Genomic DNA, 18800 nt, shown 5'->3' on the forward strand with positions numbered 1-18800 from the left:
TCAAATTGTCCAGGGAAACATTCTCAGTATGAAATATGTTTGTTCCCAACGTAACCTGGCTTTAGAACTGTCATGGTATCTTTTCACCCTTTGTGTATTTTTGATCAGGGATTATCTCTAAATTGAGATCTGGTCACAGGAGAGACTTTAGCTCCAAAATGGCACCTGAAAAAGAAATGTCTTCAGAAGTTAACGCATGGCTGAAAGGCTGCCGAGCTGAGAAAAAATAATCAGAATGAAAATTAGAGTGTTCACACTCTGAGATGCCATTTTCCCAAAGTGCAGACATTTACAGTTTCACGTGTTCACTGTCTTCTTCCTTGTGGGTCTTTAGATGAGTTACCTAATCTTATATTTCAGCCAAGTAAAGTCTAACCACACTCCTGCATGCCAGCGTGAACCTTTGAAAACCAAAGACAAACTTCACACCCTAAAAAGCCTCTCTCTCTCCCTTCCACCACAGGTCTATGCCGTACCCCCACCCAACCACCAGCAAGCGTCAGTGTGTGGATTTCCTCAACCCATTGCGCTAGGATGCCTCTTTTATTGCATGTTGTGGCAGGAGAGAAGGATTAAATTACCAGGGCTGTCAGGAAGGACAAGCTCTCTGCCATACATTATCATATCACTTGCTTCTTGGGTGAAAGAAAATGCAGTAAATCCCTCAAATACAAAGCAATAAAGACCGCTGGCTTTTACTGTCACGACTGCCACTGCCATTAACAGGCAGTGACAGCGATGTGGCACTCTTAGATGTTGCTTGTATCTTTTCTGACAGTGTGTACGTAAACCTGCCAGTGACATGACATTAGATCACATGACTATTCAGATTTGATTCTGGTTTCCAGCGCGGCTTTCTTTTCCCTTGCGTACAAGTGAGGTGGTATGACTTGAGTCTCTAAAAACAGGTATTTATACAAATACAGAATGGTACTAATGTAGCATATTCCTGAGTGACTTCTTGTGGATTTTTTTTTTTTTTGGTTTAGTGATCTACGTGGATAAAGAAAACAACCAAGCCAAGAGAGACATCTTAAAAGCTATACTACTTAAACAAGAGATGCCTAATAGAAGGTACATTTAAGCATTCTAAATTATCTGGCGGTTTATACAAAGTAGATCTCTGTAGCGTGGTGTGGTGGGGAAAGAAAAGCACAAGATGAGGAAGCAGAACACCTTACTTCCCTGATTCACTCAGTGTCCTTGAATGAGTATGTGACCTCTCTGGGTCTCTTTCCTCCTAGAAATATCACAGCCCTGCCTACCATACAGAGTAACTGTAAAGATCCTATCGTGCTTTGCAAACCAAAAGACTGTACAGTGTAGTATATAAAGTATCCCATTGTCAGTCAGGTATAAGTGTAAAGCACCTAACAGTGATTGCCCCGAGGGGGCGCTCTGGACTCAATGGCTGGAATATAAATTCTTGTTCTATCACTTACTAGCTGTCTGACCTCAGACAACCACCCTGTGCCTCACTTTCTGCATCTGTAAAATGGAGATAATACAGGGTGGTTGTAAAGATTAAATGAGATGATATGTGTAAGATGGATAGAATAGCGCCTGACACAGAGTAAGAGCACAGTAAGTATTCATTGCCGTCATTATAAGCAGTAGTAATATTATTATTTGTAATAGCTCATCAGCCTTTCATACTAATTTTTACCTCACTAGCACTTTTTAATAGTTCATCATTTCATGTTATTTTTAATGCTTTTGGGGGGCAAACTTGAACAGGACACTTTGCATTTTTGGTCAGTAGAGAAATTATACCCTTTCGAGAAGGAAAAAAACCTCATCTTAATAAATTCTTGCTGGACTTCCCTGGTGGCGCAGTGGTTAAGAATCCGCCTGCCAGTGCAAGGGACACGGGTTCGAGCCCTGGTCCGGGAAGATCCCACCTGCCACGGAGCAAGTAAGCCCATGAGCCACAATACTGAGTCTGCGCTCTAGAGCCCGTGAGCCACAGCTACTGAAGCCCATGTGCCTAGAGCCCATGCTCCGCAACAAGAGAAGCCACCGTAGTGAGAAGCCCGCTCACCGCAACGAAGAGTAGCCACTACTCGCCGCAACTAGAGAAAGCCCATACACAGCAACGAAGACCCAACGCAGCCATAAATAAATAAATAAATAAATAATTTTAAATAAATAAATAAGTTCATACTTTTGATTGAGCTCCCATCCATGCAGTCTGAGGAGTTATCTAAGTGCTACCCATCAACCCCTGAGCTGGGGCTTCGCCAACGCCCCTCTGCTGGCTTGTTCCCGTTGGCCTGGGTGGACCCGTTATCTCCCCATTGTCCTCTTTTCCTTGCCTTTATGGCCCATCAGTGACAAAGCCTCTCACTGCCTCAAACCAGCACTTACCCGTCCCCCACCTGAGAAAGAGACTGAGGTTCATCTGTTTCCTAGACATCAGGAAGTGAACATTAACGACATTATATTTTTCAAAAGAGCTTCCAAACTAGCATCTGATCTTCTGTTTCATGAAATGAAACTGAAATTCTTAGCTCTTAGGATCTGACAGTGGCTTTTTCTTTAACTCCTTGAAATACATGTATTATTTCCTTGGATTTTTTTTTAATATTTATTTATTTGGCAGCGTCGTGTCTTAGTTGCGGCATGCAGGATCTTCATTGTGGCACACAGTCTCAGTAGTTGCGGTGTGCGGGCTCTCTAGTTGTGGCATGCGGGCTCAGTAGTTGCAGCACTCAGTCTCAGTAGTTACAGCACGTGGGCTTTCTAGTTGTGGTGTGTGGGCTCTAGAGCACGTGGGCTTAGTTGCCCCACAGCATGTGGAATCTTCGTTCCCCGACCAGGGATCAAACCTGTGTCCCCTGCATTGGAAGGAGGATTCTTAACCACTGGACCACCAGGGAAGTCCCTCTTTGGATCTTGATTCTGAAGAAAGAGTAGGAAAACCCTATTAATTGCCCTGAGGTTCTGTTTTTCCCAGGACAGTAGATAATCACTCAGGTTTAACCTACTTTGTATACTTCAGCTTCTTTCAAGGCCACCTCAAATACCACTGGCCCCCTGGGGTATCCCAGGTCACTAGTGATTAAATGGCACTGGCCATGTCATCTACTTCTCTGTGGTCAAGAAGCTGGGTCATCACTGCCCAGAACTGAACTTTAAAAATAAAAAAAAGTCCACCATAGCTGTAATGACTCCCACTCTCCCATCATTGTTTCCCTAAAAATTTTTAAATGTCCACAGAGGCACAAACGTTCATGTCATTTTAGATACTGCAAGAGGCACTGCAGGTGCAGAGTGACTGGCTCGGGGCTGATGACAGCTGAGGGCTTGGAGCGCCGGCCACGTGCTCATCGGACTGCCAGGGGAGGGATGGGGCCATCATGGGAGAATAGCCCTGTCCCATTTCTCTCCTTTGACAGTATCATTTTCTTAAGGGGAAAAAAAAGGAGTTTACATTTACATTTTTCCACAACCAAAAGACAAATGTTATTCCAGTGAATGTTCTCACCTTTTTTAAGTACTCTGAGGTCACATTACTTAAAGTACCTCCTAGTTTATAAGAATTCATTTTCTCAGACAGTAGCCCCCTTGAACATTGGTGATAACTTATAGAGCCACAGTTAGATAAGTTTGGCCAATCTTCTCTGACACACATAAGATGATGTGCATTGTATAATGAATCACATACAGTACCTTTGCATTCTGTCCCATGCTATATTTGCAAATATACAAGCGTCACTTTAAAAGGGAGGCAACACATTGAAATGGGAGTCTGGAAATTACTTATTTGAAGTCGTGGTTTTGACACCGACTTAAGGTTCCTTTTTGGTTTCATTTCTTCCCCTTCACAGTGTTCTACTGTACAGATCCAACTTAACTATCAGCACTCCAGTATGTAAAACTCACAGGTGAGCCCTTAGGCTCTTCTATCCTGTTTCATATAAAAACGAACTATTTCAGAATGAGGAAAGAATGAAAACTGCTAAATGATCTAAGGAGTTTCAGTGCCTTCTGGTTTCCTAAATGACAGCAGGTTACGTTTGAGGTCTAAATCTTGAGGCCCAGCCCAAGGCCTGCCTTCTCCAGTCAACCTTCCCCAAATGAGGCAGCCTTCAACTAGGACTTCCATTTTGCAGTTCATGTAGTAATTCAACAAATATTTATGATCCCTACCTAAGTATCAGGAACTAAAATGCTGAAAAAGAGGATATCTTTTTTTTTTTTTTTTTTAAAGAAGATGTTGGGGGTAGGAGTTTATTAATTAATTAATTTATTTTTGCTGTGTTGGGTCTTCGTTTCTGTGCGAGGGCTTTCTCTAGTTGTGGCAAGCGGGGGCCACTCTTCATCACGGTGTGCGGGCCTCTCACTATCGTGGCCTCTCTTGTTGTGGACCACAGGCTCCAGACGCGCAGGCTCAGTAGTTGTGGCTCATGGGCCTAGTTGCTCTGCGGCATGTGGTATCCTCCCAGACCAGGGCTCGAACTTGTGTCCCCTGCATTAGCAGGCAGATTCTCAACCACTGCGCCACCAGGGAAGCCCAAGAGGATATCTTTGCACTCATGGAGTATACATTCCACTGAGGAAGACAGACAACAAGTAAACAAATCAACCAATTACATATTACAATAGGTACTAAGAGAAAGCTAAACAAGCTGTTAAAATGGAAAATAACATAAAGGGAATTCCTGGCGGTCCAGTGGTTAGGACTCCGCGGTACCACTGCCAGGGCTGCGTTCGATCCCTGGTCAGGGAGCTAAGATCCCACAAGCCTTGTAGCGCGGCCAAAAACAAAAAGTAGGAATAAAAAAAGTAATAATAACATGAAGGCAAACCCGAGGAGATGACATTTAAGCTGGTTAGTGAAGCCTCTCCAGCACATAAAGCAAGGTTCCATCTCTTTGTTTTGGCAGGGTTCAAGGTAAGATAAGATGTGTCTGTGTGTGTCCGTGTATGTGTATGTACAGTTTAGCTGAAGCCAAGCTGTAGTTTTTAAATTATTTTAGTGTACCTTCCTCCCTTTAGAGCCTAACTTTAGTTTCTTAATTTTGTATTTGACATCTCATTTTGCTCTCTATAGAATCTAAACCAGAAATATTGCATTTTTTGTTTTTAGCCCTTTCTCTGGCACTTAGAAGGGTTTTTTTTTTTCTTTTTTTCTCAGAATTCTCATATATTCAGTGGAGGTAATGGTATGCATTTGTAAAGTATATAGATAATTATCCTTAGATATGAGACATTATATAAGGATAACACTTAATATTACTACAATCTTGTAGCCTCCATCCTTTCTGTAAGTCTTGTGGGTGTAAAATGTGTGTCAAATATCACTTCTAATTCCTTCTTTTCTAAGTATATTCATTTTAGGACAATATCTTTCATCATCATTCTTCTTGTTTAATGAGTGATACAGTCATTGTATAATTTGGTTGTCTCGGTTTTCAATTGAGACAAGCCTTTCCCATGTATTCTTTTTCTCTTCCCTTAGAAATGTAGAAGCTTAAGGAGCTCTATCTAGATTAAAAATAGTAATAATAAAAGAGCAAACATTTACTCAGTGCTTAATGTGTTCCAGGCACCATTTACATGTATCATCTCATCCAATCCTCACAAGAGCCCAGTGAACCATTACTATTCTACAGATAGGGAAACTGAGATCAGAGAGGTTAAGTAATGTGTACAAAGTCACACAGCTAATTAATAGGAAAGCAGAAATTTGAACCCAGAACGGATGCCCTTAAACCACTTAATCTTAATTTATCTATTTTATGCATCATATAAAATATCCATCTTTCTATTTCCTGATCAGAATTTATTGCTATGGAAAAACAGGGACTTAGTAAAGAAATGAAATGTTGAATACTTTTAGCAAATTATTTTAAAATACTGTCATGTTTACCTGTAAACATTTGGAAAGGATTTTAATCGTGCATATTTTTCAAGGCATGACATCCCAGAGACTTAGGTTTTTACCTAACAGTGTTATCTAAGAAACAAGTTTCTTGTTTTGTTTCTGATTTGGGATGAATAGATTTTGAAAATGGTTAAAATGGTCGTTTACAAGCATTCGTGGTTTAAGCTATGCTGCCAAGACATATCAAAAGAGTACTTAACTGTAAATTCCTGTCATTTGGTCAGTCCAAGTGTGTTTGGCCTCAACACAAGCCACTAATTCAAATCAGTTCCATCAGAACCCTCCAATTATATGTCTAAAAGTAAAATAAAACTTGGATGCTATGATTGTAAGTTGAAAGATTGCTGAACTAATACAAACATTTCGTATAGCTATTGGGTAGAGCTACAACATTTAGCTAACATAATTAAGAATATATAGAACACAGTTGGTTAACTTGCTTAGTAGAAACTCCAAAGTTGTGCATTTCTATAGAAAATGTTGCATTTCTGTTGAAAAAGCTGCCCTAACCTCCCTGGTCTTTATTCACTTGATCCTTTTAGCCTTAAAAGTAGACATGTCAAAATATGATCAGATAATATATAATAGAGTGAACATCTGGTTCTTCTCTTCGCCTAGTAATTTTCTCAGATTCTAGTGATAAATGATAATCAGTGCTTAGAAAAGTGAATTAGTGTTCATGTGAAGTCTGGGTGTGCTATAATAATTCTAATCGTTCATATAATAACTTATATAATTTTCTTTTTATTGGAATAATTGGAAACTGAGATTTCACAGTTTGTGATAAAAACCCATTCAGGAGTTTTGTTTCATTTGTGATTTTTTTTTCTCACTTTGTAGCGATGTTCTGTGTTCTTTCCCTTCTCAGCGTTCGCTTCACTGTGGTCAGTGACCCTCCAGAGGATGAGCAGGATCTGGAGTGTGAGGACATCGGCATTGCTAACGTTGACCTCGCCGACATGTTTCGGGAAGGGAGAGACATCATCGAGCAAAGTATTGATGGTATGGGTGGAAGTATTGCTCAATCTGTACAACCAGCAATTGCTGAAATCCAAATTCTTTATTAAAACCTTCTTTTTGCTGGCTGCAAGGACGTTGAGTCACACACTAGTTGAATCCTTTGCAACTCAAGCTGATGTTTTGTTGAGGCTGGAATTTCTCCCTACATCCCCCCCTTACCCTCCTTCTCTGCCTTCCTTTGAATCAACAGAAATTTAAAAATAATTAATTGTGTTTCTCAAGGAATTATTCATTTTGTTAGTATTGTGGGGCGGGGGTTGTGGGGGACAAAAATGTGGCCATTGGATTTTTTTTAATGTTGTTTCTAGAAGCCTCATGCTGTCAACCCTTATTTCAGCTAAGGCATGTTATTCTGAGTGATCATTACAGTGTGTTCTGCAAGGCTTCTCTTTACTTCAGTGTTACAGTCCAGTGATATAGTCACTGCAAATAACTGAGTAGTTTTGGTCACTTGCTTCTCATCAGGATTCAGGGAGGAGTTAGGGATTCCTGACAAAAAGTGCTCTTCTAGATTTTCACCTCACCAGGTGTGAGTCCCAACAATGCCTAATTTCTACCCCTTATCCTTATATAACATATTTAGAACATGCTGAAGGTACTGTACTTTATGAAATCAAGACTTTTAAAAATAATAATCAGGGATGGCCTGGGCTGTACAATAAATGAAGAAACGAGGCTGAGTCCTAATCTCATTTCTTAAGTCAGCAGAGCCATCCATCACTGGAAAAATGTACACGGTTTGTTTACTCATTTATTCATGCATTAAATGAGCACTTAACTGAGCACCTCTTAAGTGCCAGGCACTCTGCTTACACCGTAGTTCAGCTGTGGTTCACATGTCAAGCTGCTTGTCCTGGATGTGTGTCAAGTGCTCAAAAGTCAGGATCAAGCCAAATAATTAACCAAATTAGACCAAGTAACCAAATTAGAAACCTATTCTGGGAAATTTTATAAACTATACATATCACACACATATCACAACTTTGGCAGGCACAGAAGAAAAAGATGAGAGGATTAAAATACGAACCTAAATCCTATTAAAAACACCCAGAACCAAGAGAGTCTGACAGAAATGTTCAAAATTATCTGTGCTTTAGATTCTTTATCTTTTCTACAGTCAGTGCTGTTTCAAAAGCCATCTTCTCGTTCTGCAAGACCACAAATGATCATATTGGTCTGATAGAGACAGCTATTGTGGCCTTGTTCTGGGAAAGAGTCAGAAAATTAAACGCTGGTAAGGTTAGGTTTTTAATGCGTTGCTCTGTGCCAGACATAGAAGTGAGGCGTTCCAAAGAAGAGGTGAAGGCTCGGCAGTGTGCTGGGGACCATTTGTTCCCCTGCAATCTCCCTGCCTGCTCATTTCTCCACCTAAGTCTTTGTATACTAAGTTTTATTTGAAGGTTTCCTTACAAATTTTCTTGGAATTAAACAAACACACATATTAAAAGTTCAAGGAAAACCACAAGGAAAATACATAGGAAACTATATAGACTCATAAGTGCTGTCAAGACTTACAAAGTCCAAAATTCTGGCCTGGAGTCACTAGTAGGTTATCGCTGTTCACAGAGGGTTGGGGTCTGAATCAGCATCCCATTTGGCCCCCACCACTGAGCTCAGAGAATTATCAAACAGTCTGCCTTTGATACACCACTAAAGCTGTGCCTCCTTCCCAGAAAAGCCCACAGACGCTCAAAATTTTGCATCTACTTTCTTGCAACATCAGTTCATAGACCCTCAAAGCCAATCCATAGACCTTAAGATTCTGGGTCTGCCATTTTAACTTTTTCTAATTTCACATATAATCTATTTTAAATGGAATGTTTTCCTTAGAAAGATAAATAACCATTCCAGGGGACTTCCCCGGCGGTCCAGTGGTTAAGACTTCACCTTCTAATGCAGAGGGTGCAGGTTCAATCCCTGGTCGGGGAGCTAAGATCCCACATGCCTTGTGGCCAAAAAACCAAAACAAAACAGAAGCAATATTGTAACAAATTCAATAAAGACTTTAAAAATGGTCCACATCAAAAAAAAATCTTTAAAAATATATAAATAACCATTTCAAATAATGATCATGTAATTTCTTTACAGTAAGTAGCCATTCTGATATTTGTTAACACGGTATGTTAGAACAAGTTCTTCGTTGTCATATCTTGATCCCTTTTAGACTTTCATTTCCTACTAAGAAATTCTGATTCTGTGGGAATCATTATCCTATAGCCTTTCCACTGGGTAAACTTCAGGATTAGATCATTAGTTTTAACTCTACAAGCAATATGTATACATACATACAGTACATCTGAAATGTGTATACACACTCATACACACATGACAAGCTTTGATTTTTAGATTTCTGAGATACCAGTGAACTTTGGACTTCTGTAGAGCTGTTTTCATCTTTTCAACTACTGTTTCAGCTAGGCTCTCTGAAGAAAAATCTGTTGAATGATATTAACACTTTTCTGCTATCTTCTCCCTAGTTTTGGATGCTCGAGCAGATGGTGGAGGTATTGGCAAGCTCAGGGTAACTGTCGAAGCACTCCATGCCCTACGGTCTGTCTACGAGCAATACAGAGATGACTTGGAGGCTTGAAAGAAACTACTCCAGAGGCATCTCCTACTCCTGAGTAAATGCTCACATGAAAGCACTTAGATGAGATTTTCGTAATTACTCTGGTGTATGTAATCTATAATTCATGAGAAGCTGGGAGGGAGGAGGCCTGGGTTTGAAGTGTTCAAGTTTTGTATACTTTTTCCATTTGTTTATTTTTCTATTCCCTCCTTCCCATGACTGCCACCCCCTCAGGACTTAAGTTCTCCACAGTGGGCAACACCTTCTCAATAATTTATACCTACGTGATAACATGAGAAAGTCTATTTGCATTTTCAACATTTTCTTATGAAGAACTGAAATGCAATTCCCATTTTTATTTTTAATAAGCAAAAAGCATAAATCTTAGAAAACCTATGAAAAAGAAATACTTTTACGTTATCCCTAATTGTCCCACTAAATGGAATGTGTATGATTAGCCCATTAAGAGTTTTGCACTGTGAAGATTTTATTAGAAGCAATATATGAAAATTACTTGGATTAATGTGTTAATCTTCCTCTTTAAAATGCTAATATCCATTTTATGCACATTAAAGCTCAGTATGCATTTTCTTTGATGCATGCCATTTCTATCAATTAAATATAAAGAATGAGACTTGGCACCAACTTATTAAATTACTGCAAGTTTTTTGTTTTTCTTTCTTAAAAATTACAGTTCTTCTTATTTGTATTGTTTTCATGTATTTGTAATGGTAATATGGGATCCAGGAATGTGTGTATGTAAAGAAGAGACAGATACATGAAATTTACACTTTGAAAACTTAGCTTATGACATAGAAAGAAAATATTAAAAATATGCCTGAAATTCTGATATGCTTAGTTAGACCTGAAAGGAGTATCTTTTTATCATTTTTTAAATTTACATCAAGCTTGTACAATGCGAGGGTGTATCTGGATAACCAGATCATCGAAAAGCAGCTCAGAAAGTTAATTTTCTAGCTTTTACTCAATCTCACTGAAGGATTTAATTGATATTTTTAATGGAGCTGTGAATCAATGCTGCAAAGGAATTGTCTCTAGAGGTCTAGGATATAATGCATTTCATTTTTTAATTTACTTTTTTATTTGTCATTTTCTTCAAAGGATTTTTATAGGCTGTGGGTTTTCACTGTTTGCAAACAGGCTATGTTCCTTCTTAAGCATATGTAAAGTATTCAGGGAGATAAGTAATTTATTAAAATCTACCTAATTTGCCGTGGTATATTAAATCTCTGCTTCAGTGATCACAGACCATTTCATTTAGAGAATTAGGCATTCCCTCTTTGTGTGATTAAAGCTCTGGAAAATGAGTTCTTTGCTCCTATTTGTGAACATTCAAAGCCTGCTAATGGCAAGAAGATGGAATAGATTATGAGACAATTCATTACAGTTCAACAGAAAAAAAAAAAAGCAGCTATAATGCAAAAATGCAAGTATGAATATCTGCATATAGTTTGAACCATCTGTGCTCTAATGGCTTCAATAATGACTCTCGTCTTTAGGAGGCTTTGAAATGACATCCGTACAATATTAATTTGTTGATGTACATTGTGGAACCAGTAGAGTATGATCTGACCACAGAAATCTATAAATTCTGTCTCTACCATTGGGCCTCCCTGTCTGGGGCCTGCCATCTCCAAGAAGAATCTTGCTCTCATCAAACTCTGCAAATCTTCATAACAACTCATTCCTCTGGAACCTTCTAGAGACCACAAACATCTGCAGACTAAACCTCTCCAATCCTAATAAACAGCCACATGTTTGTTGTCACTTCAGCTGGCTCTGAGCTCATCTTTTTGGCCTCTCTTTCTAGCTTTCTTTGGCTTTAAGCAGTTACAGTGTCATTAAGGCCCGTAATATTCCCTGCAGTAATTTAAAACAGCCGGATTATACCCTGGGATTAACTGAGTGGTTTTTGAGACATTTATTGTGGTATTCTCCCAGGAGGTTTGTATTATTGTTTTAAAACATTACATCCCAAACTAAATACCCTTTCAGCAGGGAGAAGACCAGATTGTGCTGACTTCTTATGATCTTTAAGTGGAAAGGGGAAGTTTTTATTATAAATCTTCTGAGATCTAGTCAACTGTATAGCATGTATACCTCAGCTAACGTTAGAGAATTAGCCACGTTTCTGTCACTTTCATGTGTACCGTAACAGATTATTTAAGATTCCTTTTCTAGTTTTAGAATACTCGGCCTCAAACTACATGAATTTTCACAAAACTCATTTTCATAAGTAGTTGAATAGCTGCTGACACGTTTTGAAGTGGATAAGTGGTCTTGGATGCTTCAAATGGTTTTCATAATCTGCCGGAGAATAGTTTTTTGTTTTGTGTCGTGTTGACCAGAGTTCGCTGAAAAGTTCCCCACCTTTTAGGATCAAGAGCAATGGTTTTCTCTTGGTGAGCTAAGCCTGATCCATTAAGTATGGCTTGGCGCTGGGCAGGGGGCCTGGCCAGACAAATACACCAGCTTAAGGTAAGGCTTGTATGAACTTACAGCTCTTGGTGTAAACGTACACAGTACACTCAGCACTTTTGGGGGCTGAAATGCTTTTAGTTTGGAAATATAAATAGAGATGTGATGTGGTATGTGGGAGAGTGTATTTTACATGTTTTTTTGCCTACTGTAGTAGAAATGTCAAATTCCTAGCCACTGTCATGAGAAGCAGTTGACAAAAATAAGTTTTATGGTTTACAGTGTGGTTTACGTAGAGAACATTTCTCTTCACTCTCAGTTTCAACATGTTTTCTAAATTATCATGGTTTATTGCCGTTTAACTTAAATTAGTTTTTTTAAGAATAAATAGAGAATATATTTAATCAAATAAAGAACAGCCACGTTGAAATTCTGCTGTTCCTGCCATTCAGTCGTTACCACAAAACACAAATAATTTCTGTGTATTATGAAGTGTGGGCTGAGAGCGTTCATGTGATTGGGGAGGTTCTGCGTGCACCCATGCTCCCACAACAAAACATAAGTTGTTTTAGTAATCTGACATCAAGAGCTGTGACAATGAAAACCACTTCTTACACATGTTCTAACAAGAATCCGATTAACATTCCGGTGGATATGGAAAATAACTTTTTTTTAGTCAAACTGGCACTATTGCTGAATTTAGAATGATTTCCTTATGCTCTAGATAGCAAAATGTGAATCACGTCTGTGAACAAATACGAGAATAAAATGTCATTTTTGGGGTAGTACAAAACAACCAAGGGAGAGCTTTGGGGATATAAAATTATTGAGTGATTGACAGTACCAGGGTGATCATTCATCCCCAACTATGAGAGTACATTTTAATAAGTCACTCATGCCTGAAGGCCTCTGACTACCTTAACAAAGAAAAACTAAATCCATGATTTATTATAGTTTGGGCAACATGCCTAATTAGATCCATGAATGGGAGCAAATGCAGCTTTACATCCCCTTTGTTCAGAACAAAAACAACCTGCCGGTCAACCAGAAAGCTAAGAAGTATCAAAGCTATGGAAACAAGTGTTTTAAAAACCGAAAATACAGAATTAGAAAACATCTCCTCATCCTAATCTCTTTTATCTTGCAAGATAGAATCTTCACTTCCATTTCAAAATAAAGTACCACCAGTGGACTGCACCTTACAGTCTGACCTGCTGGGAAATTGGGCCCGTGTTCCTGATGCCATTACACCTTTTGTTCTTGCCCTTTCGTTCTCCATATACCATTGACTAATATGTTTAAACCTTGTTTCTCCTTCAGTTTTTCTGAAGTAAAATCTGGGTCCCTCAGACTTAGAACATGACCTCTTTTCAATGGTAGATACCTTTGGACTTTTCCTTTGCTTTTTGCCCTCTCTCACTCTTTATTGAGATTCACCTTTCTCAGCCCCGTAACAGCATCACCTCTCTGTTCATTGAACATCATCAGTCTTCTTTTTAAATCAAATGTACATCTTGATCTTTATATTTCCGTCATCTATTCTCTTCACACCTATATTCAGCTGCAACATCTCCTCCCACCTGTCTATCCCCCTACTCATTTTTAGTTATTAGTAAAGCACATTTTTTCCTTCTTTTCTTGGTGCTATAACCACTTCTTTAGATACCAGCATCTATGACAATTTCCCAAATTTGGAAGGTCATCTATGACCTTCCCAAAATGTTCCTTTGTGTTAAGACTTCTCTTAATTTAACATGACAGGGGCACTCTTAGTCAGCCATCATGACACTAAGGAAACAAACAGCAAACTAATTTTTGTGTCTTTGCTTCTTTTGTACCTTTTTACAGTGAAGTAACAGAGGCTGAAACTCAGAAAGCTCTCAGCGATCACTGGTAAGGAGCTGAAGCATAAGCGGTTTTTAAGAAATTTTAAGGAAATGTATCACTTTAAAATCAAGCTGTATTTTCTGTAAATGTGTTTTGTCGCAGTTTACACGGCCTCATTAACAATAGGGAAAATAAGAGAAATTTTGGAAGAAGACTTAAGAGACTACAATACAACCTAGAGGTTGGGGAGACTTTTCTAACCAAGAGAGGGAAGACAAGCTATAAAACAAGACATAGATGTATTAAATATGTAAACATTAAGGTAGGGTGACAGTTTTAATATCCGACAAAATCGAATCCAAGGTGGAAAACAAGGGACAAAGAAAGATTTTATACTCGTAAAGGGAGCAAGTGGTCAAAGATGTAGTGAACTTGAGTAAATGTATCTCACAGCATTGCCTCAAAATTCATGAAGCAACAACTGACAGAACTATAGTGACTACATGTTTTTGAAGATAATTCTCAGAGAGTGAGAGATCAAAAGATAAGAAAAAGTCTAGAAGATTTGCTTCGTATGATCACTAAATTCAAATGGATATAGAACGCATGCAGGACATTCAAAGAAGAATTAACCGTGTACGCAGCCACAAAGGAAGTCTCAATTTGCAAAGAATCAAAACCTTATAATTTGTTTCTCTGAGCAAAATGCAGTGAAATTAGAAATCAGTAGTAAAAGGCTAGCTAAAAAATAATTTTATCTAAATGTTAAAAATATGTGTTATCGGGCTTCCCTGGTGGCGCAGTGGTTGAGAGTCCGCCTGCCGATACAGGGGATACGAGTTCGTGCCCCGGTCCGGGAAGATCCCACATGCCGCAGAGCGGCTGGGCTCGTGAGCCATGGCCGCTGAGCCTGTGCGTCCGGATCCTGTGCTCTGCAACGGGAGAGTCCACAACAGTGAGAGGCCCGCGTACCGCAAAAAGAAAAAAAAATGAGTTATCGTTGTTTGGGGTTCTAATAGGACAAGGGATAACCCACTCTTACATCATAACCAGAAGACAGAAAATCCTACAAACGTCACTTTATGTGTAAGTGGGGAACATAATTAAACATCAGCTCAGAAGCCCATGCCAGAGGGCGAGAAAGGCAAGGGTTAAGCATAAGAGAGGAGCCTGTGACAAGATTTTAGTGGTGGCAGAACACAGATAATATATCACCTAAGTTTCTCCCAGGAGACGGTCCACCCTGAGTGAGGAAATGCTGAGGATGGGTCTGTGGCCTGGTGGATCAGAGTACTGGCTACTGGGGAAGTGAATGGAAGGGGCTTGGAAATGCAGAGGACCAGAGGTAGCAGTCTTGGAAAGACACCTCTTCTGGAAGAGAAGGAGGCACTTTGGAAGGGGGAAGTCTCCCTTGGAGGCATAGTAGTAAAATAAAGAAGGAACCAGCTGAAACTGTGGGCCCCAGGGAAAGAAGATACTATCATTAAATGGTGTCAATATTAATAGAAGGTCATTTATTTTAAAAACTGCACTTCACTGTAACAACAGAAGAGGACAGTCTTGAGCTAAGAAATCTTATAAGACACCCAAACCCCTCCCCCACCCATATGATTATCTGCCCTGGCTGGTCCAGGAAAATCCAAAACAACTTTTAATTAAAAATAGAATCCTGCATCCATATTCCATAAGAGAACAAAAATGAGAAAACTTTTCAGCAGGATGGAGCTCTACGCCAGTAATTGTAAATTTGATAGTTTGGATCACCCTTCTTGTTAAGAACAACTTGGAAAGCTCATTTTACTTAGGCTGTAAGAAATTACAGGAACAAGGGGACTTCCCTGGTAGCACAGTGGATAAGACTCTGCGCTGCCCATGCCAAGGGCCCCGGTTAAATCCCTGGTCCGAGAACTAGATCCCACATGCATGCCACAACTAAGAGTTCACATGCCACAGCTAAGGAGCCCACCTGCCGCAACTAAGACCCGGTGCAACCAAATAAATACATAAATAAACAAATAAATACAATTACAGGAACAAAATCTGGGAAGGTGAGCCAGTCAGGAAGGCTGATTTTCTCCTAGATGCAACTGCAATCTAAAAGCATGGGTAAGAGGCTAAGAAGCTGAATAGAGCTTCCAACAGACTCTCAGGGCTTTGAAGAATAAAAGTTGCAATTTAGGGTCCACTGAGGACTAGGAGCCCCAGTAAATCCCCCAGGCTCAAATTATTTCTACGTTTTTTATGTATAGTGCTTGATACATTTATAAAATTAACTAGGCACGTAAGGAGACAAGACCACATGACCGAAGACTAAGACTAAGCAGACAAGTGAAACACCCATAGGTAATTCAGATAATGGAATCATCATCCAGGAACTTCATCTATGAACTAAGAATTCATTAGGTCAGTATCCAACAGCAAATCAGACACGATTGAAGAGAGGAAACTCTAAAAAAAAAAAAATCAAGAAAATATCAATTTGGATGCATGGGAAGAAAAATGGAAAATACTGAAGAAAAAAAGAGGGGGCAGTTCATAGACTTGGGATTGTGTGGAAAGTTATACAGGCATACCTTGGAGATACTTGCAAGTTTGATTCCAGACCACCACAATAAAGTGAATATCACAATAAAGTGAGTCACAAATTTTTTGATTCCCCAGTGCATATAAAAGTTATGTTTACGGTATACTGTAGTCTATTTAGTGTGCAATAGCATTATGTCTAAAAAATAAAAACATGTACATACCTTTTTAAAAAGACCTTATTACTAAAAAATGTTGACTATCATTTGAGCTTTCGGTGAGCCATAATCTTTTTGCAATAGTAACATCAAAGATCACAGATTAGAGATCATCATAACAAATATAATAATAATGAAAAAGCTTGAAATATGAAAATTACCGAAATGTGACACAGACATGAAATGAGAAGATGTTGTTGGGAAAATGGCACCAGTAGACTTGCTCAATATAGGGTTGCCACAAACCTTCAATTTAAAAAAAAAAAAAAAAAAAATCTGCAAAGCACAGTAAAAAAAACTAAGTAGGCCTGTACACATAATTGAAGTCCCATAGAGGAAAAAGAGAATTAGAATCAATATTCCAACAAATAATAGCTAAGAATTTTCCAGACTACACAGTTACAAGAATGAATTAATCCTGTATACTCAAGCTGGATAAACAAAGTTACTTGAAGCACATCATAGAAAAACTGTTGAAAACCAAAGACAAAATCTTAAAAGTCAGAGACAAAAGACAACACTAAGACTAAAGGTGACTTCTTTTTTTTTTTTTTTTTTTTTTTTTTTTTAGCTGTACGTGGGCCTCTCACTGCTGTGGCCTCTCCCGTTGTGGAGCACAGGCTCCAGACGCGCAGGCTCAGCGGCCATGGCTCACCGGCGCAGCCGCTCCGCAGCATGTGGGATCTTCCCGGACTGGGGCACGAACCCGTGTCCCCTGCATCGGCAGGCGGACTCTCAACCACTGCGCCACCAGGGAAGCCCTAAAGGTGACTTCTTAACTGAAAGAGTGGAAGCCATTAGAAAATAGTATGAAATATTTCTTGGGCCGAACTTCATGTTCTCCTTCCCCATCTTTTATTCACAACCAAGGAAGTCAACTCCCCAGGGGAACTGTTGGCCAGTAGCAGTCAGGAGCCAGTCAGGAGCCAATACTCCCCCTTTTCATCCTTCTGATGGAAAACCCTGAGGTGCATTCTATAGGGTTCCAGCAAGAATAAGCCCCATCACTCATAGAAGTGAACAACCTGATAATACAACTTCGCATTGGCTTTTCCTTCTATTTTACTCCTCCCAGACCCTCTCTCCTCTCACTGGGATCATTTCCCAAATAAAGTACCTGCATGCAAGCCCCTGTTTCAGACCCTGCTTTGGGGGAACCCAGGCTAAGGGTAGATACCAGAAATGGCCCTAGAAAGTGGAACATCATGATGGGACTCTGAAACTGGGTCACTCGCTAATCAAATGGCAAAAAGGATGACATGATTTATGGTAAGTTGTGTTGTGATAAACCCTAGCATGTGATAGATTCTTAGTGATGGTGGATTAAGATGGTGGGGAAAAAAGTGAAGCATGGTGATCAGCTATTGATAATTACTTTCTGAATTTATGTTATATTTCAATTTTTTTAAGTTTAAGAAAAATGTTTCAGTAGATGCAAAACTCCAGAAGAAATAAAGAAAACCAGGCCTGATGCAAAAGAAAATGTAATACAGTATTCCAACATGAATTAAATATAATTCAAAAAGCAGTTGCAGATAGGAAAAAAAACAGATCGGGAATATAAAAATAAACTAGACAAACTGGAACTTATAGAATGGGAACTGATGTTAGGAAAGAAATTGAAGAAAAAAAATTAACCTTGAAATGACTAAATTATAATGTACCTAAGAGAAAATAAATATGACTGAAAATAGACTAAGGATGACAGTGGGTAGAAATGAAAGGAGCCAAGAAAATGAAATTAAAGAAATAGGTAGAATCAGTGAGAAAATGATAGCTACAATATAGACAGGCAAACATAAGTAAGCTTTCCTGAAATAAAAGAAGACCTGAATCTACGTACTGAAAGGGTCCACCATGTGTGAAAATTGTTTCAAAACAGTCAACTCTGAAACATATCCTAACAAAACAAGGAGGCTTTAAAGTTAAAGAAAGAATACCCTCTGGTCCTCCAGGCAAAAAAAAAGTAACTTATAAAGAAAACAAAATCTGGTTGGCATTAGATTTTGCAAGAGCAAATCACAAAAGCAAGAGTAGTGAAATACTCATCAAATAACTCAAATGAAGTGTGAACCAAGGATTTTTTTAGTCCAACTCTGCTATCCTTCAAATATCAAGGCTATAGAAAACCAATTTTTATTATGGTGAAATTCACATAACATAAAATTATCTATTTTAAAGTGAACAATTCAGTGGCATTTAACACATTCACAGTGTTGTGCAACCACCACCTCTATAGAGTTTCAAAACGCTTCCATAAATATACAAACCCTGCATACGTTAAGCATTTACACCCTATTACCCTCTCCCCAGC

The 18800-nt window shown here is 39.0% G+C and overlaps 1 protein-coding gene across 4 annotated transcripts in view; it reads left to right on the forward strand.

The window, feature by feature from the left end:
* The window catches only part of RPGRIP1L (RPGRIP1 like), a 99237-nt gene extending 87965 nt beyond the window's left edge, over window positions 1-11272 (forward strand). For 2 of the 4 annotated variants that reach the window (XM_019932531.3, XM_073795577.1), the window contains exons 24-26: window positions 990-1074; window positions 6759-6892; window positions 9388-11272. In XM_019932531.3, coding sequence (XP_019788090.2) covers window positions 990-1074; window positions 6759-6892; window positions 9388-9500 — 332 coding nt within the window. In that variant the 3' untranslated portion in view covers window positions 9501-11272. Of the gene's footprint in view, window positions 1-989; window positions 1075-6758; window positions 6893-9387 lie in introns of those variants that run through there. The other 2 variants (XM_073795578.1, XM_073795579.1) reach the window with 2 other exon arrangements.
* Window positions 11273-18800: the final 7528 nt, after the last annotated feature.

This window comes from Tursiops truncatus, chromosome 19 (genome assembly GCF_011762595.2).
Source record: "Tursiops truncatus isolate mTurTru1 chromosome 19, mTurTru1.mat.Y, whole genome shotgun sequence".
Lineage (NCBI taxonomy): Eukaryota > Metazoa > Chordata > Mammalia > Artiodactyla > Delphinidae > Tursiops > Tursiops truncatus.